The sequence below is a fragment of the Stegodyphus dumicola genome, chromosome 9, assembly GCF_044657685.1.
Source record: "Stegodyphus dumicola isolate Sdum_Otavi_A_Nest chromosome 9, ASM4465768v1".
Taxonomy (NCBI): Eukaryota; Metazoa; Arthropoda; class Arachnida; order Araneae; family Eresidae; genus Stegodyphus; species Stegodyphus dumicola.
In genome coordinates this window covers 79,998,480-80,024,023 of record NC_140776.1, presented here as the reverse complement: position 1 = coordinate 80,024,023, position 25,544 = coordinate 79,998,480, and the positions used below count along the sequence as shown (strand labels likewise).

The 25,544-nt window shown below is 30.8% G+C and overlaps 1 protein-coding gene across 1 annotated transcript in view; it reads left to right on the top strand.

Annotated features, from left to right (window-relative positions):
• Positions 1-25,544, top strand: part of LOC118197333 (uncharacterized) — a 145,233-nt gene that overhangs the window by 108,792 nt on the left and 10,897 nt on the right. The window contains exons 8-10 of the mRNA XM_085823660.1: positions 13,639-13,714; positions 13,798-13,970; positions 16,947-17,122. Of these exons, the coding sequence (XP_085679786.1) occupies positions 13,639-13,714; positions 13,798-13,970; positions 16,947-17,122 (425 nt within the window). The remainder of the gene's footprint in view (positions 1-13,638; positions 13,715-13,797; positions 13,971-16,946; positions 17,123-25,544) is intronic.

The window sequence follows — 25,544 nt, the reverse complement described above, 5'->3', positions numbered from 1 at the left end:
TATAGTTCTCAGTTTCTGAGAAATCCATGAGATAATTTTGGATATGTGTGTAAATCCTTGCATGGAAAAGGTTATAGCTCTGAAAGATGTGAGTGAATGTACAACTGTGTTTTTCCTATTTTGGAGAAGCAAGGAAAGAAAGCTGATTTGACTGATGCATAAAAATGGATTTGATTACATCTAAAATATCAAAAATGTGTTAAAAAGCATTCATCAGTGGGAGGGAAAAAGATAAAATGAATCAGGGGTGTTTGTGCTCCGGGGAAACCCCGGAATTCCGGGGATCGTCGTTCAAAAGGAAGTAGAAATAATAATGAATTATTTATTTTGATCTGGGTAATTTTGTTTGCTTTGAAAGCAGAAAACGCAAGGTCAGTGTGTGTGGTGAAAACTTTTCCTTTCTTTCTCCAAAGGCAGCGATAATACGTGAAAAGGGGGGGGAAATTCTTTTTTGTTCTTTCCTTATTGCGAGTTATGACTCATTCCCCCGGTTCTCGGACATTCTCTTCTGAATTCTTTTCCGCAAGTAGGCGCGGCAGAAAAAAAAGGGAGAGACTTTGTTCGACCAGATGTGCGATCACGTGACTCTGGGTTGAAAGGTCTTATCTCTCCTGGCACGGCGCCAATAAGTAGAGAAAGGGGATTTTTCGCCGTATTAGCTATTTGTCATTGATCGCTTCTCAACTTTTTTTTCTCCGCTGTGTAAAATTTTCGTTTCATTTATTGATGCACGTGTAAATTTTTCGTTTCGTTTATTGAAATGTTTTTTTTTTTTTTTTTTATGTATGCAAGAGAATTTCACTATGAAATTTCTCGATATAAATAGTGATATTACACAATAAGAAGAAGGTGTCCGGAATGCATTTAGGTGGAATTGGATTGAACAGATGGTAATGGAGATACCATCGGCACATGATGCAAGAAAATAAATGTTGCTGGACAAGCATATTGTGTTTTTTGTGACTCACTGCTGAAGTATGGTGGGGAAGGATTCAAGGCTTTCACAAATCATTCTAAAACTGTGACACACATAAAATATTCAAAGTGCATTAGACATTCAATGACTTTAAGTAATTATGCTAATTCAAAAAATACTGATGACTTACTGGAGACTGATGCTCGGCCATTGGATATAGTGACAAGAAAAGCACGCCATGAGGTATTAATAACTTTGTTTATCGCCGAGAATTCTCTTTCTTTCAATGTAGCTCCCAATTTAATTGAACTCTGCAAACAGTTGAGCTGCGATCAGACGGCACTAAACTCGTTGGAAATGTCCAAGACTACTGCATGTTATAAGATGAAATATGGGCTCGCAAAAACTATTAAGGAAAATATCAGTAATAATATGATCTATAATCTATAATGAAATGCACCATCGCATTTCATTATAGAAAATTTTTAATTTAGTATTTAATAATTACACTTTAAAATCAAAGCTAATTTTAATATTCACCAAACAGAAGTATAGACAATAAAAAGAAAAAAACCTTAGTAGGAAAAAAAGTAAGTTTAGCATTACTTACTTCTGCAAGGAAATTTACTTCTTACTGGTTATAAAAATGCACTTTAAACTAACCTTAATAATTTTATTTATTTCTAAAAAAATAGAAAAAAAAAAAGAAAATAAGGAATGGAAATCGCTATTGATATCCCATCCAAAGGTTTCGTTGTCTTCCTTTCCTTCAGATAATTCTTGAAGAATCCATTCAAAATCAGCTGGTTGCACATATTTTTTTTTTTGCCATGAAAACCAATATAAAATTTACAGAGCCAAATGTATTCAAATTAAAATAATACATGGCAATTAATAACATAAAATTACAAAATATTTGAGACAAAAAATATTTTCCAAATTTTAAAACACGAGCACGCGCGTGTCGTAAATTTTATGAAAAAGCTGCCACAAAGCACAAAAGCCCAGTTTAAACAAGAAAAAGTCAAATGACTTCCTGTTGGCACATTCCATGATGGGAGGAAGGGTAGAAAGGAGGAATAGAAATGACTTTCAGACGTCTCAGCTTCGATATGCGAAAAATGTGCATTAAAAACTGAATTTGTCATAAATTTTGTACATACGCGCATGGTGGAAGGTAAATTAAAAATGTTGTCTTTTGAATTTTCCCATGTATTTTTCTCTCTATAGAATTAATTTTACATACTTTTTTTTTTTTTTTTTTTTTTTTTTTTAAATATTTTTGGTGTTACAGAATTGGTAGGGGAAATTTTCCTTTAGGATTTTAGACATTGTAGCTTGGAAAGTTAAAAAGGATTTGAGGGCAAGACTTATAGACCCATGATTCTAGAAGATTCCAGAAAAATGTGACAAAATGAAAATTATCCTCATGGTATAACTGCTTAATGGATGCATTTTATAAAAAGTTTGTGATGAATTTCATACTTTTTGGAGAACATCTAGAAGAACAATGAAAACATAATACTTAAATGTTTTACTTCTGATACTAGAATCTTTTTCTTAACATGTTTATCTTCCCTTTATTTTCTCTATTTTTCACTAGAAACAAGCATGGATAATATCAAAAATGCTTCTTATCACATGGACAGACAGACATAAAAAAGGAGTGTTTTTATGAATAAAAAAATTGAAAACTGACAATTTAAAAGATTTAAGTAATATGCCCTAATGCATCATACACAGGGGTTTCCCTAAGCATTTTGCCACCTGATGCAATCTCTGTGGACCCTAAATTCTGCCGCCTAGTGCATTTCTAAATTCTGAAAGTTTTGCCATTCCTAGATTTTGTAGCTCAGTGTATCGCTAAATGCTAAAAATTCTGCCTTACCAGCTCTGTAACCGGTCCTTACCATATATGTTTCATATTACTAAAGAAATAAAATTAGCAACTTTTTCTATACATTCTAAATGCATTTAGTGTTTTTACAATAAAAGAAATCTTTAGTTAAATCCAAAAATTCTAAAATGAAAAGAAAACGCATTGAAGAAAGAAACTGAATACGTAAAGAGAAACAAATTATTCTTCAAAGATATGTAGAGTTATTATTATGTAAATTGCCCAGTTGTGTATAATTTCAGCCTTTACGATAATTTCCCATTTCTATTTCCTAACCAGATTGCAAATCACTTTAAAATGTGGCTTTTGTAGGGTAAGACAGAGTGTGTTCTGACCTCCGCTTGCTCGGTGCATTAGTTCCTGCCAGCTCCGATAATTTGTAATTATTTATCTTTGCATTATCGCTGCCGACATTTTAATTTGTCATGATGATAGAGTTACTAAGCCAGCTTAAATTGAAATTAAATTGTACAGTCTTTGACCACTAGTCCACATTTTTAGCTTGAATTTGACTGTTTTTGTTGAATTACATCACTGCGAGCTGCAATTGATTTTGTTAACATAAGAACCTGCCTTTATGTTCTAAGTGTTTTTTAAATAAGAGGATTATTTAAACCTTTGTTGTTACTTTTAGACATAGCAATAATTTGCTTCATATCTGTGGGGGGGGGTTGGACTATTTAGCTGTTACCAGATGAAGTGAAACCTCATACATTGTGGAAAGTTTAACAAGTTAGGAAATAAAGCATACAGAAACTAGTGAGAATAGTGGTTTGCATATTGAGACAAATTTCTAATTGCTAGAAAAGGTGCTTAACCCATTGCCGGTTTTCACTTTGACGGGAAAAACAGACAAAAATGTCTCGCAAAAGTTTTCACTTTTGTCCTCAAAACGGGCTTGCCTCCAAGACTCAGGGTGTCTCAAAATGGTTTTGCCTAGAGCGAAAACATTTCTTCCCCCTATTCGTTTTCCGTCTGTTAAGCATTCAAGAAGAGAGAGTTGTAAAACTGAAGCGTACTCAAAGCCTAGATCCTCCTAATTTTCCCCTCGGGTTATTTGGGGCAGGGATGAACCATAAAGCCTTCAACTTGGGTTCTGTAAAAACGTTAGCCTGCGCCCCTGACTTATTCTATGACTGAGGTGTTTGTATGAAGCAAAAATTAAGGATTAGAGTTTCTATGACGTTTCAGCAAGATAGCCTTTCCTATTAATCTAGATATTACAATATAAAGCAATAAATGTTTCTATGGAAACCCTACAATAATATTTAATTTTCATTTTATGCTTCTTATAACCACATTTATGAATACAGAAGTCTATTATACGATTATAGTTTCATTAAATATTTGAAATAAATTCTGTAGAGATTTTTGTGGAAATTAAACTGTATATTAAAAAATTTTTCCTGCGAACTGATTGGTTGTGTAAAGCATTATTAAGTTGGGTCAAAAATAAAATAAAGGCACTTATTTCTGTTACAACTAAAATTATTATACTTATTACTATTGTTCTATTTAATTTATCAAGAAATATAAACATATCCCATTTCTTTCACGATTAGTAATATTGTATCCTCAAAATTTTTTTTATAAGAAGGAAATACTTTTTACCAAGTTGGATGTTAATTACATCAAATTATGTGCATTTTTGTTTTATTTATTGGTTATTAATAATAACGCTTCATCTTAAAATCATTCAGTCTTTGATTCATGCCTAATTGCTTCAAAAGAAATGCACAATATTGTCATTCAGGTTGAATAATTGTTAAAAATTTCACAAATGTCAAATTTATTAATAACTACCTTTAAATTTTTAAGTGCTAAATTAGAACTGCGTTTTAACTTTCACAAGGATTGCTGAGGTATTTGTCTATGAAAATTTAGTGAATTATCATAGTTTTAATTCATAAACTTAAAATTTTAACTAAAAATTTAATATTCTATAATGTTATAATTATTCAGTTTAAAGCAACCTTTTTTATTACAAAATAAAATGTTATATTATTAACAACTTTTAATAAGCAAGCAATCTTAATGCCATCGTTTAAATATTTCAGTGTCAGTTGCTGTATAAATTTGAATAAAATGATCAAAACATTTGAATGAAATGATTTTCAAGTTTCTTTCCCTGCTACTATAAGTTAATATACAACTTTAATGTACATTATAAACGATATTTCTGTTTGAAAAAACAGTAAACTTTTAGAAACTAGAGACTATGTTTTAATGTTACGTGCAAACTCCTTTCCATCACATTCACGAAATATTAAATTTTGAACGTTCCAGAGAAAGTTAATATGAAACATTCTGCGCTTATAATAGAGAAAAGCTTATTGTCCGCGTCAAGTTGCAGTTGACGGATATGAAAACTCTCCAACACATAAATAAATAGTGGAAAAAATATGAATTCACGTAGATTTTATGTAAAGTAACATCGATTGATCAATGTGTATTTTTTGCATTGAAGAGGGGGGGAAAGAAAACTGCAGTTTTTGACACCATTAGGAGTCGTACATTAAAAAAAAGAGATTCTTCTGTCTAGTAGAAAAGGTTATGCTATTAGAATATGACAGAGTAGATGAGGGCTATTTGCATAAGAAGAGGAATGCTTTCGTGAAGGATTTTTGTAGGAAAACTGACTCGTATTCGCATTCCACAGGTGGAAAACCACGAAAACAAATCATGCGCTCAATATTTTCGCCTGGGATCGAATACCGGTTGAACTACCAATATTCGGCTTCCACGTGTAGGACCTTTACATTTACAAAGAGCCTTTCGCTTAAGAACTGTTTATCATCTTTTTACTTCCCCGATGTTAGGTTTTTGTCATTATTAGGGGATGTTGTTTGATTTCAATGAATTAAAGGCAAAGTAGACAAAGCCTCTCAACCTGAAAGATAAAATGCCTTCAGGCAGGATTTATAGGAAACTGGTTCACGTTCGTTTCATGCATCAGGGAATTGCATGCATCCGAATTTTGTTTACGTTTCTTTCATTTAGCTTAAAACATATGAGGACTCTCTATTTTAAGAAAAGAATGTTTTGGGGGGAGTACTTTATAAGGGTAAATTACTTGTATTAATGTTACACATGAAGGGAAAATCACGAAAAGTTCCGTACAGTTAGCTCGTTCATCAGTATTCGGAGCCATGTTTAACTACTGTGGTTCAATGACCTTAATCACTTGTGTTCTAATGGGCCTCATGAGCACTGCATTTTTGTTAATCAGGCTAATTTATGTCAAAATCGCACGAAATTTACCAAAATTTAAAAAACTGCTTTCTGATGAAATATTCCAGTAATTTTGATTTATCTTAAATTTCGAAATGTGTCAGGTTTCTGGAGTATGTGTACATGTGAGCATGTAACATTTAAATTTAGTCATTTTAAACATAAATCTGATAGCATATCTTTTATGTTACAGTGAGTAATCTTCAGTGCTATGTAATTAATTCCCTAAATATGAAAGTATGTGAAACTTAAATTAGGAACTATAGCAAATCATTACATAGAAATATACTATGCCTGTATTAGTCTAGAAAGTATCAATTATGCGTAAATATTGTATTATGCATGTCCAGTAACAATTTGTCAGTGGTATAGGTATCATTAATTTAAAGGAGATAATTACGATATGTGTGGCTTTTGTTTTAGCACAGTTTTGCTCCCGTCACTTTTAAGCTAAACATATCACTTGAAATAAATTTCTTTCTAAATTCATAGGGATATTATTAACAATTCTTCTTTATAAATATAAAGTTTATCTTTTATTATATAAATAATTGAAATGCTTAAATTTGACATTCTAATAAATATTTTATCTTAACTTTCTGAAAAATTGAATTTCTTTTAAAATGTATAAAAATGAATTAAATCCTTAATTTTTTCCAGTCTTATGATAATAAAATTTTAGAATCATCAGTTTGCATCCGTATATATTATAAGAATGTATCTCATTCATTTTTGAGGGCTGTTGTGATGTAAGTGATAGTAGATCGGACCAGCAGTCGGAAGGTCTGCGGTTCGTATCCGTTAGAGAGCATAGAAAATTTTTCGTATTTTCTCCTCAGAAAAAACGGAATGTATGGAAACGTGATAGACGATAATTCGTGAACACGTGAATTAGGCCGACAGAGTCTCGTGCTTCTTCTCTTTCGCCCCTTAAGAGGGAAAAAAATAAGGAATTATGCCATTCTTCCTATCTTGCTACAAATGGATGTTCTTCCAATTAGAATTTGGAAGACTTTGTTGGTAGAAGAATAATGACAGCCCTGCTGAATTTTCGCATTTCTTGCTTGGAAAAAATCCAAGGTCCGCCTATTATTCCGCCTTTCGCAAATTTTTCAAATTTACTTTTTGGGGTATCGCTTTTCCATTACAGTATTTTGATAGGTGAAACAACCCCGTAAAACGATTTTTACATAATTTACATTCAAGTTACTCTGAAACACAATTTTCGGAATTAAACTTCCTACATACGGGTTCCCTCTTTTTTGATACTTCTAGTAAATTTATATTAAGAGATAATATAATCAATGTTTCTTTAGTAAATAAATTATTATTATCTTACTTTGCACAAGTATTAGAAAAACTTGTTTTGAGCTAAGTGAATTTTAGATCATTTAACATTATACCTTAGAGAGTATATCTTTTCTAGTAGATTTCGTATTGCTTGAATTTTGAGGGAAAAGGAAAGTCAAGATTTCTACAAGAAGAAGAAGAATGTACTTTCCTCCGTTCAGTGCTGTATCTCTTTACTGACGAATTAACACCAATAGATAGGCAGCTTTCTCCCGAAGGTTCAGCCTTTGTGTAAACGATTAGGGGAAACCGGAAAAGCAATAAAATAATTTTTCACTCATGAATCGGCATCTTCAAGAAGCATTGACTCCCAGTGAGTAAAAGCGACCATCTGGGAAGATGTATTTTAGCATAAAATAGTTTGGAAATCCAAATAACATTAATTTAGAGAACTTTTTATAGATGCAATATATAATTCTTAGATAAAAGTATAAAAGTAAGTAAAAGGGGACGATGTAGGGTGTTTTTCGCTACTTTTAATTTCTAGAATAGAGCCCCAAACATATTACTGTCAACCCTGCATTTAGATTTGCTAACTTTCTTGATAGCCTACCGAGTTCAAATTTTGTACTCGGTAGCACGCGATATCTATCTTCTAAGATAGAAATATTCCACTTCCAGCAAACTTTCTAAGGAAAGCTTACATGCATTTAGGTTTACATATAGAGAAAATCATGAAAATTCCATGCAACTGATCTATTCCGTCGCTGAAAATAGAAGCCTACAAAAATTGATAGTGTTGTGTTGCTTCAGCGACTAATTTCTCACTTTGATGTTGGAATTAGAAATATAATTACAAAGATCTGCACTAGAGGAGATCATAATTCATTATTTTTTTCACACATAAAATCTGGATAAATATGTTTCCTTGTTTATAAATTACAGAAGTGTTCCCCCCCCAATAATTCTTGATATTTTAAAGGAAAGTTTTCATGTATTTTTTTTCTTGTAGCAGGTTTAAATAATCGTTGATTGGAAACCACACTAATTTTAACTAGCAATCTGAAAATGACACAAATGACATGATCTCTTTCATAATTATATTACTCATTAGCATTAAAAAAAACTTAACTTGGGTTGAAGATTACCTCAGAAGATTTTTTTTTTTATTTCTTAATTTAGATGCCATACAGTCTGGTAATACATATCTAATAATACATAATAATAAGTCTGGTTATACTACAGCCGTATCAATGGCCGATAAAACCGCTAAATATTAGTTGTTCGATTTGGATTCAAACTCAGACGAACGAATGCCATGGCTGTATGGCATTTTTCTATGTATAACATGAGTATGAGCTATTCGTTAGAAAGTCCTCTATCAAGGCATCTTTCTCCTTAAGAGCAGATAGTCTTCGTGTGTTTTGCTGTATTCAAATAAACCTAACCTTCAAACTATGGCACCTATCACTCTAAATCAAGATGAAAGCTTTCTAAACAAGATTTTTAAATCGGGCTGGGGGGGTTCCAGTGGCCAATCGCTAAAACTGCTGAATACTGGTAAATTCAACAGGGGTTCAAATCCTGACGAATGCGCTTGTTCTATGAAAGTTTTCTGAGGTTTTTCTATGTTCAGTGTGGATGAGATCTAGTTCCCTGTAGAAATTCTCTCCATAATAGTTTCAGTCCTCTTGCGCAGATTCCAAATCCATTAAATTTTCTTTATTAAATACAATTATAATTCTTTCTTTTTAGAGAAATCGCAGGGAAAAAACTGTAAACATCAAATCGAGTGCACTTACGAATATTTTAAAACAATTAAAATTTTGAGCGGAAAAGCTTTTTTAATACGCTCATAAGCAACTGAAAATTAGGGGAAGAAAAAAATTTTAAATTGGCATAAAATTTTGTCGATTTCTACAACAACCTATATAAATGCATTTTCAAAAACTTCTGCTGAAATATGAAGAGTTGTATTTGTAAAGTATTTATTAGTGAGATCTGTAATTATATACTCAGCTTTTAGTTTTCAAAACTTCCATTCATCAGAATAAAGTCATTAAGCGTAAGGGGGGGGGCAAAAAAGGAATTTTAATTATTGATGATGAATGATGACTCAAAATTTACTGAGCTAGTATAAGTAATTATGTAACTCAAATAATTAAATATTTACGAAAATTTTGTTGACCTCTCTCAGTCTTACCAATGTTTCTGTATATAGAACATAATTAAATATCGATCATGAGTATCATAGACAGTGGAGGATGTAGAACATCACATTATATAATTGTGCTTGTCGCAAAAGCAGCCACTTTGATAAATGAACATAACTGTCGGGAATCGCATATGAATGTCACATAAATGCTTTATAATACCAAGAATGTTATAAAAATGACGGTTATCTGATATCAACATTTACCGAACTTTCCAAAATGTTTAAAAATATTATAATATTTAAGAGTCGGCAAGTTTGTTTAAAAAATTGTATGCATTTCAATCACGGTGTTTGTCGCTATAATCAGAAGCTTGTCATCGATATTTAGACTATTTCTCGATAACCTACCGAGTTCAAATTTTGTACTCACACCGTTTACAGATGGAAATACGCGTGGTAAACCAAGTTTTATAAAATTCGATTTAGAGGTCTTAAAATTTAATGTTGAAAAAAATTTTTGTGCATATTTCCATTTAAAGAATAAAATAAAACTCTCACAGATTTTAAGTTTGCATCACTTTACAGAGCATAAAATAGTTTTTGAAATAAAAGTTACATAAAATTAATATAATTTCTGATTTTGGGCAAATTTTTAAAACTTTATACTTTTATGAGGTAAGAGGAATTTTGGAAATAAAGAACTGTACCAAAAGGAGAAAAATAATTTGTCATACAGATTAATGGGAATAAGAGCCCCTTTGAAAAATTCCTGTACAGTTTTATAAGAAGAATAATAGATTCTTAAGTAACGAAATCAAATATCAAATCGCATTTTCAAAAGTATAAGATTTATAAATTTATCAAGAGAACCGCACGTTTGATATTCGTGATATGAATTTGTCGAAATTTTTTTAAAGAGAATTATTTAATCACGTGTTTCCAGTAAATTATATAATACATTATTTTTCTCATTTTAACTCATTAATAATTTTATAAATCATAAATAAAAGTTTATTTTGTAAAAACTTGTTTATTTTATTCAATAATTGATCTAAAACAAAAATTCTTAATTCCTTTTATATATACATTCACTTTGTAACTGGCAATAAATTTGTTTCCTTAGAGTCAGTGTAAGGCCTTTATCTCAAAACATCAAGAAGACTTCTCCCCGCGATAATGACAGCCATTACCCATTGTCGTCAGGGGTGCGTGTACCCTTGTCCCCTTAGGCAATGGGGGCACAAAAATACAGGCTAGTCGTTTTTGGCGCATTTTTTCGCTAATACAAAAACACGGGACGATCTGTTTTCGAGGCTACATTTAAACTTACAATAACGCGTAACGAACCGTTAAGAGACCTGCATAAAAGAACGAGATAATCTGGGTCAAAACGGTAAAGGGTTAAAGAGAAGGAAACCGATATAAATTAGGCAAAATGTCTGGGAAGGCTTCAAATTAAAAAGACACATAAATATTTTGTTGAGCGTTGTTGCTACAAATGTGTAATTTTCTTAATATAGTTTAAGACTCAGTGTCATAAATTACATGTATTTAAAACTATGAAATTTTATTAGATTGTGACTTTAAAACTGCTTTTTTAAAAAATATTGTTAAAAAATAAAATTTAATAGTGGTCATGTAAATCTATAATGACTAAGGCTATCTAACTACCTAATTTAATTATTTATAAATAACTGCTTACTCTCAAAAATGATCTCTGCATATTAAAGAAATTTATTACTTTTAATTAATCCTTACCGTGGTCAGAAGATAAAACACAAAAATGTAAAAATTCATGTAAAACTTATTCTACGCACCTAGTGAGTATTAAATTAATACAGAAACAACTTATCACCTCTGACGCTTTAGTGGCTTAGTGGAACCTTAAAGTTAACCAGGTTACGACCCGTGGAACTCTACACGAAGCTACAATGCTAACTGTATCAGAGAGAGCCCATTTAACTTTCAAAACTTGCCCAACCATATCTACATCAGGCCTTTCAGGTATGTTCTGATCAGCAGGTTCCCCTCATTGCAAGCAGCAGCGGTGACAGCAGAACCTCTAGATTGATAAAAATGTGACAAAGTTAGACATAAGAAAAATCAACTATAGAGACATTAGGGTATTTTTGGAAGCAGGAAAGTTGAAAAATATGCAAAGCCTTTGCCGGGAATCGAACCGCGGACCTTTCAATTACGCCCTGAGCATGCAGACCACTACACCATGAAGGTTCGCTAAGAAGGCAGGAGAAATACCTTATACAACATAAAACTAACTGTAACTAAATGTAAGTAAAATGTCACTAATCTTCTTTCAAACATACCCAACTACTGTAAGTGTAAAATATTTAATGCTACTTGGTAAATTTCATAAAATTTATTTTGTTTTCTGATGTGAAAAACAAAGTTTAAGTACTAAGCAATAGAAAGCATTTTTTAAAAAAATTAGCAGAAATAACTATCACAGTAGAAACACCCTAAGTTTATGTATTATGTAGACATGGAGCATGACAAAAGTTTTAAACTTAACCAATATGTCAATAAAAACATTTAACAATATATATATATAAAAATAAATATACAATAAACAAATTTGATAAATACAAGAAACTTGAAGTTATTGTAACATAATCATTGCAAAAAAAAATTACATTTAGTTAACTATTCATTAATCCCCAAGGGTTTTCTTTTAAGAATATTACACTATTAATGGTACAACAAAGGCATTACCTGTTCCATGAATACTACCATTCAAAAACTCATGACAAACATATCACTTCCAAAAAAAAACTACATGAGTAACTTGAATTTCACTTGATTAAATAAATCCATGCTTTTAACTAAGAAGACACCTGGAAAAATTAAACCTTATAAACACTTGTGTTTAAAGATGCCACCCACCGCAGTTGCTCGCAGGAAACAACAAATTGAAAACATTGTCGCTTTGCTGAATCCTGAAAAACAAACATGGCACAAAGCCGCGGCACTAAAGAGCCACACATCACAAGAAAGTTCCCGAATGCGAAGAAAATGGAAAAAAACTAATCACTAAGTTAGAGCGATGGGAGATATTTATACACGTAGTAGATATGACGTCATTGCACAGCAGTTAATCAACTATCAGCACGACCTTGCTTTCCAGATGATGTAATCTCGAGTTTCACTTTTGTGTATTAATAAAGCTGGAACAGTCCATTCATAACATAAACAGTGGCGGCGAATTCGAGGGGGGGAAATTTAAATTATTTCAAGGAGGCGAGATGATGCAAAAAGAGTTACAATAAGCCATATTTACAACATTCTCAAACTTACTAATAATTATGTTAATTAAGTTATGTTTAATATGCATCCCAATTACGAATCTATTTTTAGGATGGTATTACAAAAGTCCAGGCATAGATAATATTTTTAATTTAATTTATTCAGTTCCTATTTGTCTTACATCTGTAATTTGTTTCATTAATGGTCCTTAAAAGTACTTAATTTCCGTGTGCAGAAATGTGTAGGAACCCTGCAGGAATGTGAATCCACATGAGGAGTGTAAAGAGAAGTTCATGGTTTTCTTTCTTTTTTTCTTGTTGGCAAATTTTGACTTAAATTACTGAATTAGCTACATTATCTAGCATTACGTAAATGATGGAAAAGGAATATCTAAGTTAAATTAGAGAATAAAGGGCTTTTGCAAATTTAGGTTAGAATTTTGATATACATATTTTTTATCTTACATGTATATAGTAGAGAAAGATTACTTTAAAAAGAAAAGACAGAAGCAGTTTAAAGCAAATTAAAAAGAATTTACAAAATTGGTTAATGACTTAACATGAAAAATTTGCGAGTATGATCAATTGTTGGAAAATAAAACAGTAGTACCCACTAAAAATATAGCAGTTCAATAAATTTTGAAAAGTTAAATATGTTATGATGTTAATCTGTAGATAGCTTTTAAAAAATTTATCTAATTTTATGTATCAATTTTAACAATCCATGCTTTGTAAAGTCTATACCAACTTTGAATGTAGCATATATTGTTACAATTTTATTGAATAAAGATCATTTGAAATACATTTCAGTAATACACGATGCCCTATACAACCAGTAATGACTGCTTTTTTTTATATGGACTTCAGAATATTTTCACTTGTATTTTAGGTAGAGAACCAATTCATAGCAGACCAGATTATCCAGAAGGTCCTCATCGTGTTCTTGGCTCACCTCCTGAGCCCAGGTAAGAAAAGTATATATAGTTTGTTGTATATGAATTTATTGAAAAGCATAAATATTTACCCAATTGTTTTAATTTTAAAATAGGGATCCTATACCTATTCATCACAAGAGTAGTATTGCTTCTGATAGTAGGCGCAAGTTATCTATGAAAAGAGGAGTTGAAAGAGAACATATTCCTCCCCCGTCAAGAAGTGATTCAAGAAGCCGCTTCCGTTCCCCTTCAGAAAGGCGATATCCTGAAAGCTTCTCTTCAAGAGGTTAAAAAAAAAAGATTTTTTTATATTGAAAACAAAAATTAATTCATTAATTTAAATTTTCCTGCTGAGGAAATCTGTAAAGCATATGTGCAATAGAATTCCAGTAACTCAAGAATTCACAGATACCTGCTATCATATAATCCATGTATATTTTTAATTAAATGACTATAATTTTGATTCTCAGGAAATAGTAACATGGCAGCAAATTTAATAGCAATTTTATACTTATATGCAAATGATTTTTTTAATAGAAGTACATTATATTAATAATATATTTTGGTTCACAAAATTAATTAATTTTATTAGTGAAATTATTTAGCATTTTCTTCTCAAACAGTAGCCTTTTGTATTATTCTTGTTATTATAATTACACATGGCTCAGATAGTGAATCTTGAGTAAATTTTTCGCCTTAGATGAATCTATAGTTTTGCGTATAAATTCTGCTTTCTTTTAAAATTAAATTTTGGGTTTATGTGACAAATTTTTATTTAGAAAATGTTTGTTTCCTCTTTTTCTCATCTTGAGTTCAGATTTAATTGTACTTGTTTTTTTTTTTTTTTTTTTTTTTTTTTTTTTTTTCTCAATCTACATAAGGTCAACAGAAGTATATTCTTAAGAACATCACTTGTTTGGATTTTCCTGTGAAACAGAATGGAAAGGTTAAGAAGAAAAGAAAGCTAAAGGACATAAGAATGCTAATCTGAAATTTCAATTTAGCTCTCTCTGTAATTGTTAACAGATCAGAACTAAATATGTGTCGTATGCAAGGGATTAAACTCTGTGAATCCATATTTCTTTGCTGCTGCTTTAGCAATGACAATTGAATTCATACGAAAGATCTGTAGCTCAGCTAAATATGTGTTGTATGCAAGGGATGAAACTCCATGAATCCATATTCCTTTGTTGCTTTAGCAATGACAATTGAATTCATATCAAAGATTTGTAGCTCAGCATTCCATGCCTTTCTTTTTAATTTCCTTTACAGTTTATGTAAGGCCTTCCGTAATATTCTTCATTAATGGTTGTTTCCTTTCTTTTAAATTCTATCAAGGGGTCCATTGATCTCCTGTCGGATACAAGATTGTAGTATAGGACCATTACTTCATCACCAGTTATGATCAGTTGTAAAACGTTTTTTTTTTTTTTTTTTTTTTTTTTTTTTTTTTTTTTTTTATTTGCACTGTGAACCTGCAGTAACTGCTAACAGAAAAGATCACATTGATGTTTTTTGAATTGCGAAGAAAAGTTGAAGTACACAAATTCAAGAGAATTTGTGTGTGTAAATGTAAAATGTGCAAATTATTTGTTTTAGATTCAAGCATTCTTGTTACTATCTACTTTTATTATCTTAGTACTTTTAGTTTCATGTCACTCGATTTTTCCTCCAGAATATAAGCCATGTTTTCTTATGTACATGCCTCCAATGGTCGACCCTTAAAAAATCATCTTTTACAGATCCTGTGAAATTGTTTTACTCATTCTTTTTCTTAAAACAGGAAGGAGGCAAATTCCCATGAATGTGATTCAAGGGTTGTTTTATTTTTGAGGAGACTGAGGTCCTTTTTAAGTAGAAAATCACAATATGGAAGAATATTCAGCTTTAATAATTTTAGAACAAATAACATAACACTTCATGCGCTAAATAGCAAAAAAAGAATGCAGGTGATTTCACCAGCAAAACTTTTAAAATTTATTCATTTAGTATTGCCACTACATTTCTGCAAAGGAATTTATTTCCAAACGAGTTTTTATTTATGAGGACTGAAACTTTTGGATCTGTCTACTTATGCACTCTCTACACTTTTAAAATTTTTCCCAGAATAAAGTTTGATGTAGTTGCATTTCTTATAAGTATGAAATGGTTTTAGAAAATGTTATAGATCATCATATAAATAATCCTGTACTTTATCAGTGTCCTAAAATGCTCTATAAATGAAGTTTGAAAAAACTACTTTTTCCTGTTTAAACAAAAATGTACTAATATAAAAAAAATCATTTTTTAATTATTGATTCAAGTACCTGTGTATCACAAGATAATTAATTACGAAAACTTCATGGCAGTGTATTTTTAAGGCTTTTGTTATTTCAAGTTATATAATGTAAGGTAAGTCAATAACTGTTCCTGTCATAGTTACAGATGCTATGAGTGAGATCCTTTTGAGAATTAACATATATTCAGTTCAAATGATAGTAAAGTAAATCTGGAGCAAATGATAATTCAGTTCTAATATGGCCTCCAAATAAACTGTAGCTCATTTTTTGCAAAACCCTCCCCATGGGAGTATGTTAAAAGTATTGTTTTTGTTGTTGGTATGCATATACTGATGGACTGTTGCCAATAGTAAGATAAACAGTGTAAACTGGACACCCTGCAAAGGAGCTAATTGTGTGACTCTTACGTTTCTCATTCCTTCAAGAAAGTACAGTGATATGACATTCTCTATTATATAACTCCCTTACAATATGTATTTGGAATACTAAAGAATCTCAATCTGTTTACATATATCAATAAAATGCATTTGTTATCTTACAATTTCCGTCTACAACCTCTTTTTTGGATCAAGTTATTTGGCTATGATGTCGCTGATGCTGCACTGGATACAAGATAAGAGGAATCATTTTTCTCTCTATTTTTATTAATTTGTTGTGAAATTTCGAAAGAATGCCAAAATGTTTTGCAACATTTGTATCATAATTTCCCCTTGGTGAACCACTGGATATACTTCATATTGCATAAAGTAAAATTATACACTGGATGTACTTTTCTTTATAAAAAGTCTGTATTCTTAAAATTTAATGTAATAAATCACAGGTAAATATGTGTATATTACATAGTTTGAAATCATTTCTAGCAAGATGATTCTTTTGTCTCACTTGTATCATATCATATAATAGATTATTTTTAGTTTTGATATCAATATGTAATATTAATAATTTGTCTGTGTGTGTGTTTTTTTTTTCCCTCGAACAATCAGAGAGACACCATAGTGGCCATCATTCTCCTGGTATGGAGTTTCATAGATTGAGACGTAGTAGGTCTAGGAGTCTAGATTCAAAGCTCCCAGACTTTTCCCGCAGACCAGATAAATATAATTATAAAGCATGGATTGATAAGCCTGATATTACTCCAAGAGGTCCGAGTTATTTTGAGGTAATTTAATTTTTATGCATACTTTTATATAATTTATTATCCAAATTGAATGTAAAGAAAATTAGAATCAACTTTTGTTCAGAAATTTTGGAGCTGTAATGAAAAAAAAATATGAAAAAACAAAACACTTATTTTCAGTTGTATTTTATGTATTGACTATTTCCTTGTATTTAACTACTTTGAGATTAACTACTTTATTACTCTTTGTTCAAAGAGCTTTTAACATTCCTGAAAATTCTTTAAATAATTAAGTAAAGCATTTGGTGGTGTCTGAGTTGCTTTGTTATAACAACTTAGGTAACTAAAATGTTTATATGACATTATCCTTTAGCACTGGAAGAAAATCATAGAGCAATAAATCTGGAGAATATAGGCAAAATGAAAAAACAGTTATTTAATGCTCTCCTCCAAACGCTAATCTGTTACATTACCCCCTTTTTTTTTTTTTTTTTTTTTTTTTTTTTCTTCTCTACATTTAAACTAAACAAGATGTTTAAAAAAATAATAGAACATTTTCTGTTTCTTACCAAAATCGTTATAAAAAATGCAATGACAAACTGAGTTAAAATATTATCTGCTACAGCCTACATTCAAACAGTGGATAGCAATCTAGGTATAACTTTAAACTGATTTTTTTGTAACCATACAAACTCTTAGGTGAATATTGTGTCGCAAAAACATGCATACTACATTGAAATGTGATCAAGTGTAATGCTACAAGTCCATATGAGCCTGCACTGTTTTAGCATGGGGTTTCATTTTAAAAAATAAATATATATATATATATTGGCTGTTTTCTGCTTCATGGCAATGGGATATGAATGCATTCTGTTGAAAATCTTTGTCCTGCAAATTAGAAATAGTGATAGTGTTATGGCTACTCACTTAGTAGAATGTGATTGTTGCTTCTGTGAATACTTACGCAGATTTCTTAGTGCTTTTGTGTGTGTGTGTGTATGTATACATGTGCATGTACACTGCAGAAAAAAAAGGGGGGACAGTTCTTTATCTCGTTCTACTGGGCCCATTGACAAAATTTTCAGCTTGCATTTTTCATGTCTCGAAAGCGGGACTTAGGATATGTATTAGATTTTTATATAGGTATTTTGACCCAAAATCAGACTTTTTCTGAAATGGCATGTCAATTTTTTTCCATATTTTGATTCACAACTCAAATTTTGCGAAACTGCCTATTTTGTAAAAATCACACGAGTACTTTTTTAAAAATTAACTTTAAAAATTGTAGCTCCTCAATGTTAATTGAATTTGATATATATTTATTAAAATCTCTTTTATTATTATTATTATTATTATTATTAAACTTACTTGATTCCCTCTTCCAGAATTCAAAATTTAGGCTTAATTCAAATATAATTTGCACATTTTTATGACTTATTTTTAAAAAAATAAGTATTTTTTATGTATTTTTCGAAAAAAAATTTTATTATAGCCTATAAAATTAACATCACCTTAAAGTAGATGTGTTTCTAAGCATATCTGCAAAAAAATTAGTTTTTTATTCAAAATTTCCTAAGATATACGTGAATTTACATTTTAGCACGTTTCGAAATTTGGTGTATTTAATATAACCGATAATAAAGAAAATGTGGTTTATGCCCTTTGTTAAAATCATTTGAAAGAATGAATGATGGACATTTTTTTTCTCTCGTGCATCAATGAAAAATAAGGAAAGTAGGTTACTATAAATTAAGAATTCTGCCAGGTGAATTATTCTTGGTACAAACTGGAAAAAAATCCATCAAGATAATTTTTTTTTTAATTTCTCCATAAATTTCTTCCAAAAATTACAAAATTTAATATGTAGGCATAATTTGAGTCATAGAATTGAAATATGGGGAAAATTGGTTTGTTATTTCAGAAAAAGTCCGATTTTGTGTCAATAATACCTATGTTAGAATAATGCTATATATAAATCTAATATGTATCATACGTTGCACTTTTGAGACATGAAAAACGCAATTTGAATTTTATCAATCGGCCCAGTAGAGTGGGAGATACAGATCTGTCCCCCATCTCTCCCCCACAATGTGCATACATGTATAAAGAGATGCATTTAAAATAATCTTTCAAAAGAAGTGTTTGTAATGATCATACTTCATATGTTCTACAAAAGCTTTGCTCCATCTTTTTACCTCCTTGTACGAAGTAAAAAGGAAGTATTGTAATCGCAAAATGTTTCAGGCATCATATTTCAACGCAAATATGCAATTTAACGATGTTTTTGCTTGACATTTGTACATAAGGACAGAATAAAGGACTCTTTCCCCCCCAAAAAAAATTCTAAAACTAATTTTAAATGAATTCTGAAGAAAATTTTTCATGGTGTCTGTGCGTACCTAGGTATCTTGCATAACTCAAAAATGTGTAGCCTCGGAACATTGAAATTTTGTATATAGGACTGCTATAACATATAGATATGCACCTTGTATTTTGGTTGCAATCTGCCACACTAAAAGTATATAAATATATATATATATATATATCTCCACTCTGTTACTCGGCTCAGTTTCTTTTTTCTTATATGTTTGTAAATTGTGCATTTTTTCCTTTAAAAATGATTGAGTTATGCTGTTCTTACCTTCTAGTTAAGGTTTTTATGCCTTTAGTAAATCTGTATGCAATATTTTTAGAACTATCAATAATTTAAAAGGTGTTTAAGTGCAGCTAAACCTAATAATTTTTGCCATGTTGGCCATTGCTTGTTTACATTTGAAACAAAAGAATAGTAGATTTGTTGCCAATCTAGATAAAGTAAGCTTCCCAATAACAAAGATAACGCCTTCTTTTATTATTGTGAATTAAATCATGCTTAATCCATTCTGGAATTTATTCAAGGAAATAAGTGTTTAAGATTTACTTCATAATTTTCAATACAGACGTTTCGAGTTTTGATGTATTTTTGCCTTGTCGCGAAGTGAGAACTGAATAAATTGAATAAGAAATCCTGAATCATCTGTGAAAACTTGTTTCTTTTTTTTTTTTTTTTTTTTTTTTCCTGTTGTTGTTCTTTGCTTAATTTCTTTTATACATCGTTTTAGATTTATTATAGTATTTGAATAGAATATGTGGCAACGATTAGATAATTCTTAAGATAATGTGAATTTTGTGTATTCTGAGTTAAAAAAAATGATTAAAATGTAGTGCTGCTCAGTGAACCTAGGGCCAGAGTGTCACTATGGTAAACAAATATAGTGAATTTTAACCTTCTAGCACGCGTGTATGCTCAAAGTTTATGACAAATTTAGTTTTAAATGCATATTTTTCACATATCGAAGCTGAGACGTCTGAAGGTAATTTCTATTCCTCCTTTCTATTCTTCCCCACATCATCGAATCTGCCAACAGGAAGTCATTTGACTTCTTGTTTTAACTGGTCTTTTGTTCTACATGGCAGTTTTTTCATAAAAGTTACAACACGCGCATGGTTGTGTTTTAAAATTCGGAAAATATTTTTTTTCTCAAATATTTTGTAATTTTGTCTTATTAATTGCTGTGTATTATTTTAATTTGAATACATTTGGCTCTGTAAATTTTATATCGGTTTTCATGACAAAAAAATATGTGCAATCAGCTGATTTTGATTGGATTCTTCAAGAATTGTCTGATGAAGAAAAGGAAGACAAGGAAACGTTTGAATGGGAGATCAGTAGTGATTTCCATTCCTTATTTTCTTTTATTTCTATTTTTCAAAAATAATTAAAAACATTAAAGTTAGTTTAAAGTACGTTTTTGTAACCAGTAAGAAGTAAATTACCTTGCAGAAGTAAGTAATGCTAAACTTACTTTTTTCCTACCAAGGTGCTTTCCTTTTTTATTGTCTATACGTGCCTTTGATGAATATTAAAATTAGCTTCAATTTTAAAATATAATTATTAAATAATAAATTTAAAATTTTCTATAACATCATTGCATTTCCATCTCACTAACATAAGAACTTAAAAATAATTTACTTATATTTGAATGTGATGTCATTTGTATTTTGCAATAATAAGATTAATATTTTATTTCATAACAAATTTTTTATCAATACTCGCTCATTTCTGTCGTTTTTCGTGCCAAAAATGGTAAAATAACGGATGTTGTAAAAAATATGACGCGTTCGTGCTGAAAGGTTAAAGAGTGCATTTATTCTGTTGTGGTTTATGCGCTATCAGTGAAGTAGATTTAATGGTAAACAAATATAGTGAATTTCATCAGATTTTTTATGTTCATTTTTCAAAACTCATTCAGTAGTTTATTACATATAAAATGGATGTTCTTTTAGGAACTGTTTGCAACATTTAAATGATAAGAAGTCAGCAAAGCACTGCAACAGATAGATGACAATAACTATGTATGTGAAATATTAAATGTTAATAAACCTCGCCTGCTTATGGCTATTATCCCTTAGAGAATTTTTGAATTTATGCATTCATTTTGTAACTTCAGTTGTTTTCCTTCTGCATTTAAAAGAAGATAAAAATTATGTGACTGTATTCTCCCAGTTCTTATTTCTTTGACCATCTTTTATTTCCTCTGATGTGAAAACAAATGTACACATAGGAAAACATTTATTTATAGTTAGAAGGGTTAATATATTGGATATCATGAATTGTTAGTTATCTGAAAATGAACAGCAACCAAAAGTAATATAAGCATCAACTTTGGTATTTGCATTTTTTGAATAGCTTAATTCTTGCATCTTTGAATTGAAAATCTTACAAAAATGCTGATAGCATTCGCATTTTAATGCAGGTATTTTCTCATTGCAGTGGGAAATAGTTGCACATAGTCAATTAAATAGCCAACTGAATAGGACTTGTTAAATTTGTCATTTGTATGAGGTGTATGTATCTGTGTATTATACATATGTAAAACAGACTTCTGACTTAATGATTAATATTGGTTTTCTTTTTGATTTGGTTGCTTCCTCTTTCTGTTCTGAAAATGGTGAAATGCCTGTAATAAATTTTTTATGGGATGTGTCATTTCAAAGTTGGTAGCTGTGGTATGATTCTTACTTGGTGCAGGTGGTGTATGCATTTGCATGATGGAAGGATTGAGTTGAAGTTCTTTAACTAATGCTGTTCAAACTAAAAGTTTAATCGTCTAATACAGTGTTGTCCAATCGGTTTTGCCTTAACTACTATTAAATTTCTGCCATGCCTTGTGGGCACCTAGTGTTTCATATTTGGAAAATAGCAATTTCATGAAAATGTGGAATTTTGTTTTTTCAAATAATAAGTAAATAAATACGAACTTACAAAAATTGAAGAAAATCCACTAATAAAATGCAAATGTAGTGTAGGTCCAATTTAATTTCATTTCGTATTAGAAAATAAAGAAAAACACATATAACTAATTACTAATGCGAGAAAATGTAATTGTCAAATAAGTCAGTCTGCTCAGCAAGCAGATTATATTGCCATCACTAATTGTACACTTTCTGCTAAAATTTTGTGAGTAAGATGGTGTGAAAACATACCTGTTGTTGATAGAGCAACTGATATTTTTTCTCGTGTGAAAAAATATGTAGATTTCTCCAAACTTCTGAAGACTGTGTCAGTTGAAAGAGTCAGAAAAGCTGTAAAAAGGCATCTCTTGACAAAAGTTTCTTTTTTATTATTATTTTATTTCTGTTGAGGGAGCTCTACATCCATTCTATTCCACTGGATCAAACCATTTACTGTTATGTTGCAGATATAGATGTGAGCATTATTGCTGGTGTGAGTTTTAACTAAAAGAGGAATGTCTGATTTAAAGAAAGCAGAATTCAGAACTCGGTGCAGAATCTTTTGGTTAAGTTTGCATCAAAAATAATTGAAAGAAGCCAATTTAAATAGTTTGGTCCAACATTTCTTTATTAGATCCTAATCTCATAACATGTAATGAATTTTTATGTGAAAAGGGGATGGAGTGGTTACTGCATATACTGTATGAAAGTAACGGGAAAAAATTACACAGTTGCAGATAAATCAAAAGTGCAGTTTAAAGAATTGTTATTCAGGAATAAAGATATTTAGAAAGGCACTCTTGTTAAATGTGCTGCAGTGCAACTTGATCGATTTTATAAGGACTAGATTAATAACTCGGATTTTGAAGAACTGAGTGTTGTAAAATTAGTTCTGATTTTATCACATGGCACGCGTCAACGCAACGCATGCGCAGAAAGTTTGTAGCTTTGAAGTCCGGATTATGGGTGTCCGAATTAACGACTTTTGACTGTATTTCAATATGCCAAATTTGCTCATGGTATATATCATCAAGCACTCAAAGCCAAAAGCTGTGTGAAAATAAGGATTAAAAAGAAAGAAAGATTGGACAAAAGGAAAATGCAGATTAAAATTTCTGGAATTTAAAAAAAAAGATTAAAGATGTCTCTTCAGTTGACTCGCAAATTGGAGAAGTTAAAACAAAAAATCTTGTTTTGTTATAATTTTTCTATACAGTACAAAGTCTGAAATCCAGACGTCCATTATCCAGAATGATCTAAAATCCAGACCTCAAAGCCACAAACTTTTTTTTTTTTTTGTATGCTTTATGCATGCGCATTTGATTTTTCCTTCCATAATAAAATGTGTGGAGATTTCCACTGAAAAATTCCACTTAAGCACCGAATAAAATACCTTGTTATGGAAAAACAATCGTGTAAGCATAAATTTGCGAAATTAATAATTTAGCTCCGCAGCTGAGTGTCTGCTTGGCATCACATCTCAAATTGAAACATGCACCTATTTTATATCCCTGACGCCGACCTGGCGAGTCATTATTTATTATATATTACCACATCAATACATGACAGCTTTAGAAATAACTCATGCAGTGATGTCTAAACTTTTTTTTTTTTTTTTTTTTATTAGTAATTGAAGAACAAGAGTAAGGCAACCTTTTCTGCTAACATTAGGTTTGGCGATGATTATAGATTTCTTAAATGCTCTAAGAAATGCTGACAAGGAAAAATTCAACAAAAATTTCTTTTCGTATGCTAAAAATAGATTTTGTTAATGAAACTCACAGGCCAAAAGATTACATTTAGTGCTATTTTAATTAAGAATAACTGATATGTTATATTCACCATAAACCCAGAAGCGGTGGCAGAATATGGGAAAGACACAATTTTTTGAACTTGGGAAAGCTCTGAGCAGCAAAATTTAAGGAATGAGAAGTTTTTTATAATTTTTTTGGGGGGAGGATGCATTGGGATCCAAAGTTTAGGCACGGCAAAAATTTAAAACTTAGGAAAGCACTTTGTAGCAGAATTTAGAGACTACACCAGAGACTACCGCTATCCAGCACCGGCCCTAGATAAAGCCTTAAGTATATGTGAGAGTTTATTTATTCAGGACTCAGAGTAGTTTTAAGCATGTGCAAGAAATAAGCATAGGTATTGTAAATAAATAATTCAATTCAGGCTTAATTCAGTATGCAGTAGGAGCAAGACAAAATTTAGTTGAACAACTTGGCTTTCATCGCCAATCTTGTGATACACAGCCAATAATGTATAACGGATGCTATTAAGCTAGACTAAAATTATCTTAACTGATTCTAAGGCATTTCAGTTAATGTAGCAGACTGCGCTGCTGTTCCTTAATCTTCTAATTTGTTCCAGCTTATTATTTTTTTGCAGACTGTTATTATTTCAGCAATTTTATATAAATTAAGCTTGAACTTTCAATTATATCGAAAAGAGTTTCCAGTTCTGGAGCTGCCAAAGGATCTACAAAACGAAACCATGTTTCAATGTCCATTAAACAAAAAGTGGAATTACTGCAAAAAAATTATAAAGGCATATCCATCTCAAAATTATGCGAGGAGTGTGGCATTGGAAAGTCACTTGTATATGACATAAGAAAAAGGAACTTTTTGAATTTTTTGTGGAAGTAGCTTAAACAACTTACATTAAAAGAAATGTTTAATAAAGCAAAAAAATAAATATTAAGCCCCCCCCCTTTTTTTTTTTTGTAAATTTTGATACCCTTTAGATCATTACTGTTCTTTATTTCATAAATTATGATTTCATATTTTAATTGCATAATTTCTGCATGCCATCTTAAGGCGCGTCCACACGAGAACGCTCGCGACGTAGCTGGCGCAACTTTTTTTATGCCGGCGTAAATTCGTGTGATGCAGAAGACGTAAAACTGAGTTTGCTCCTGTTTACATTCTTCACGCGCGAATAGCCAATACCCGACCGAGTTCTTATCACGTGTCATAATCAGAAAACCTTCTTGCTTACCCGTTTCAATATGGCGTCAGAACCACACAGAGATTAGTTTTTGCTTAGAAATATCATCACTGTATACATCAATAAAATAATCAGCATTGTTCGCGCCATCTTCAGATTTCTCAAACTGTATATATTGGCATAAATTTAAAATTCTCATTAAAGGGGAAAACTGTGTATTTATTAAGCAATAATCCGA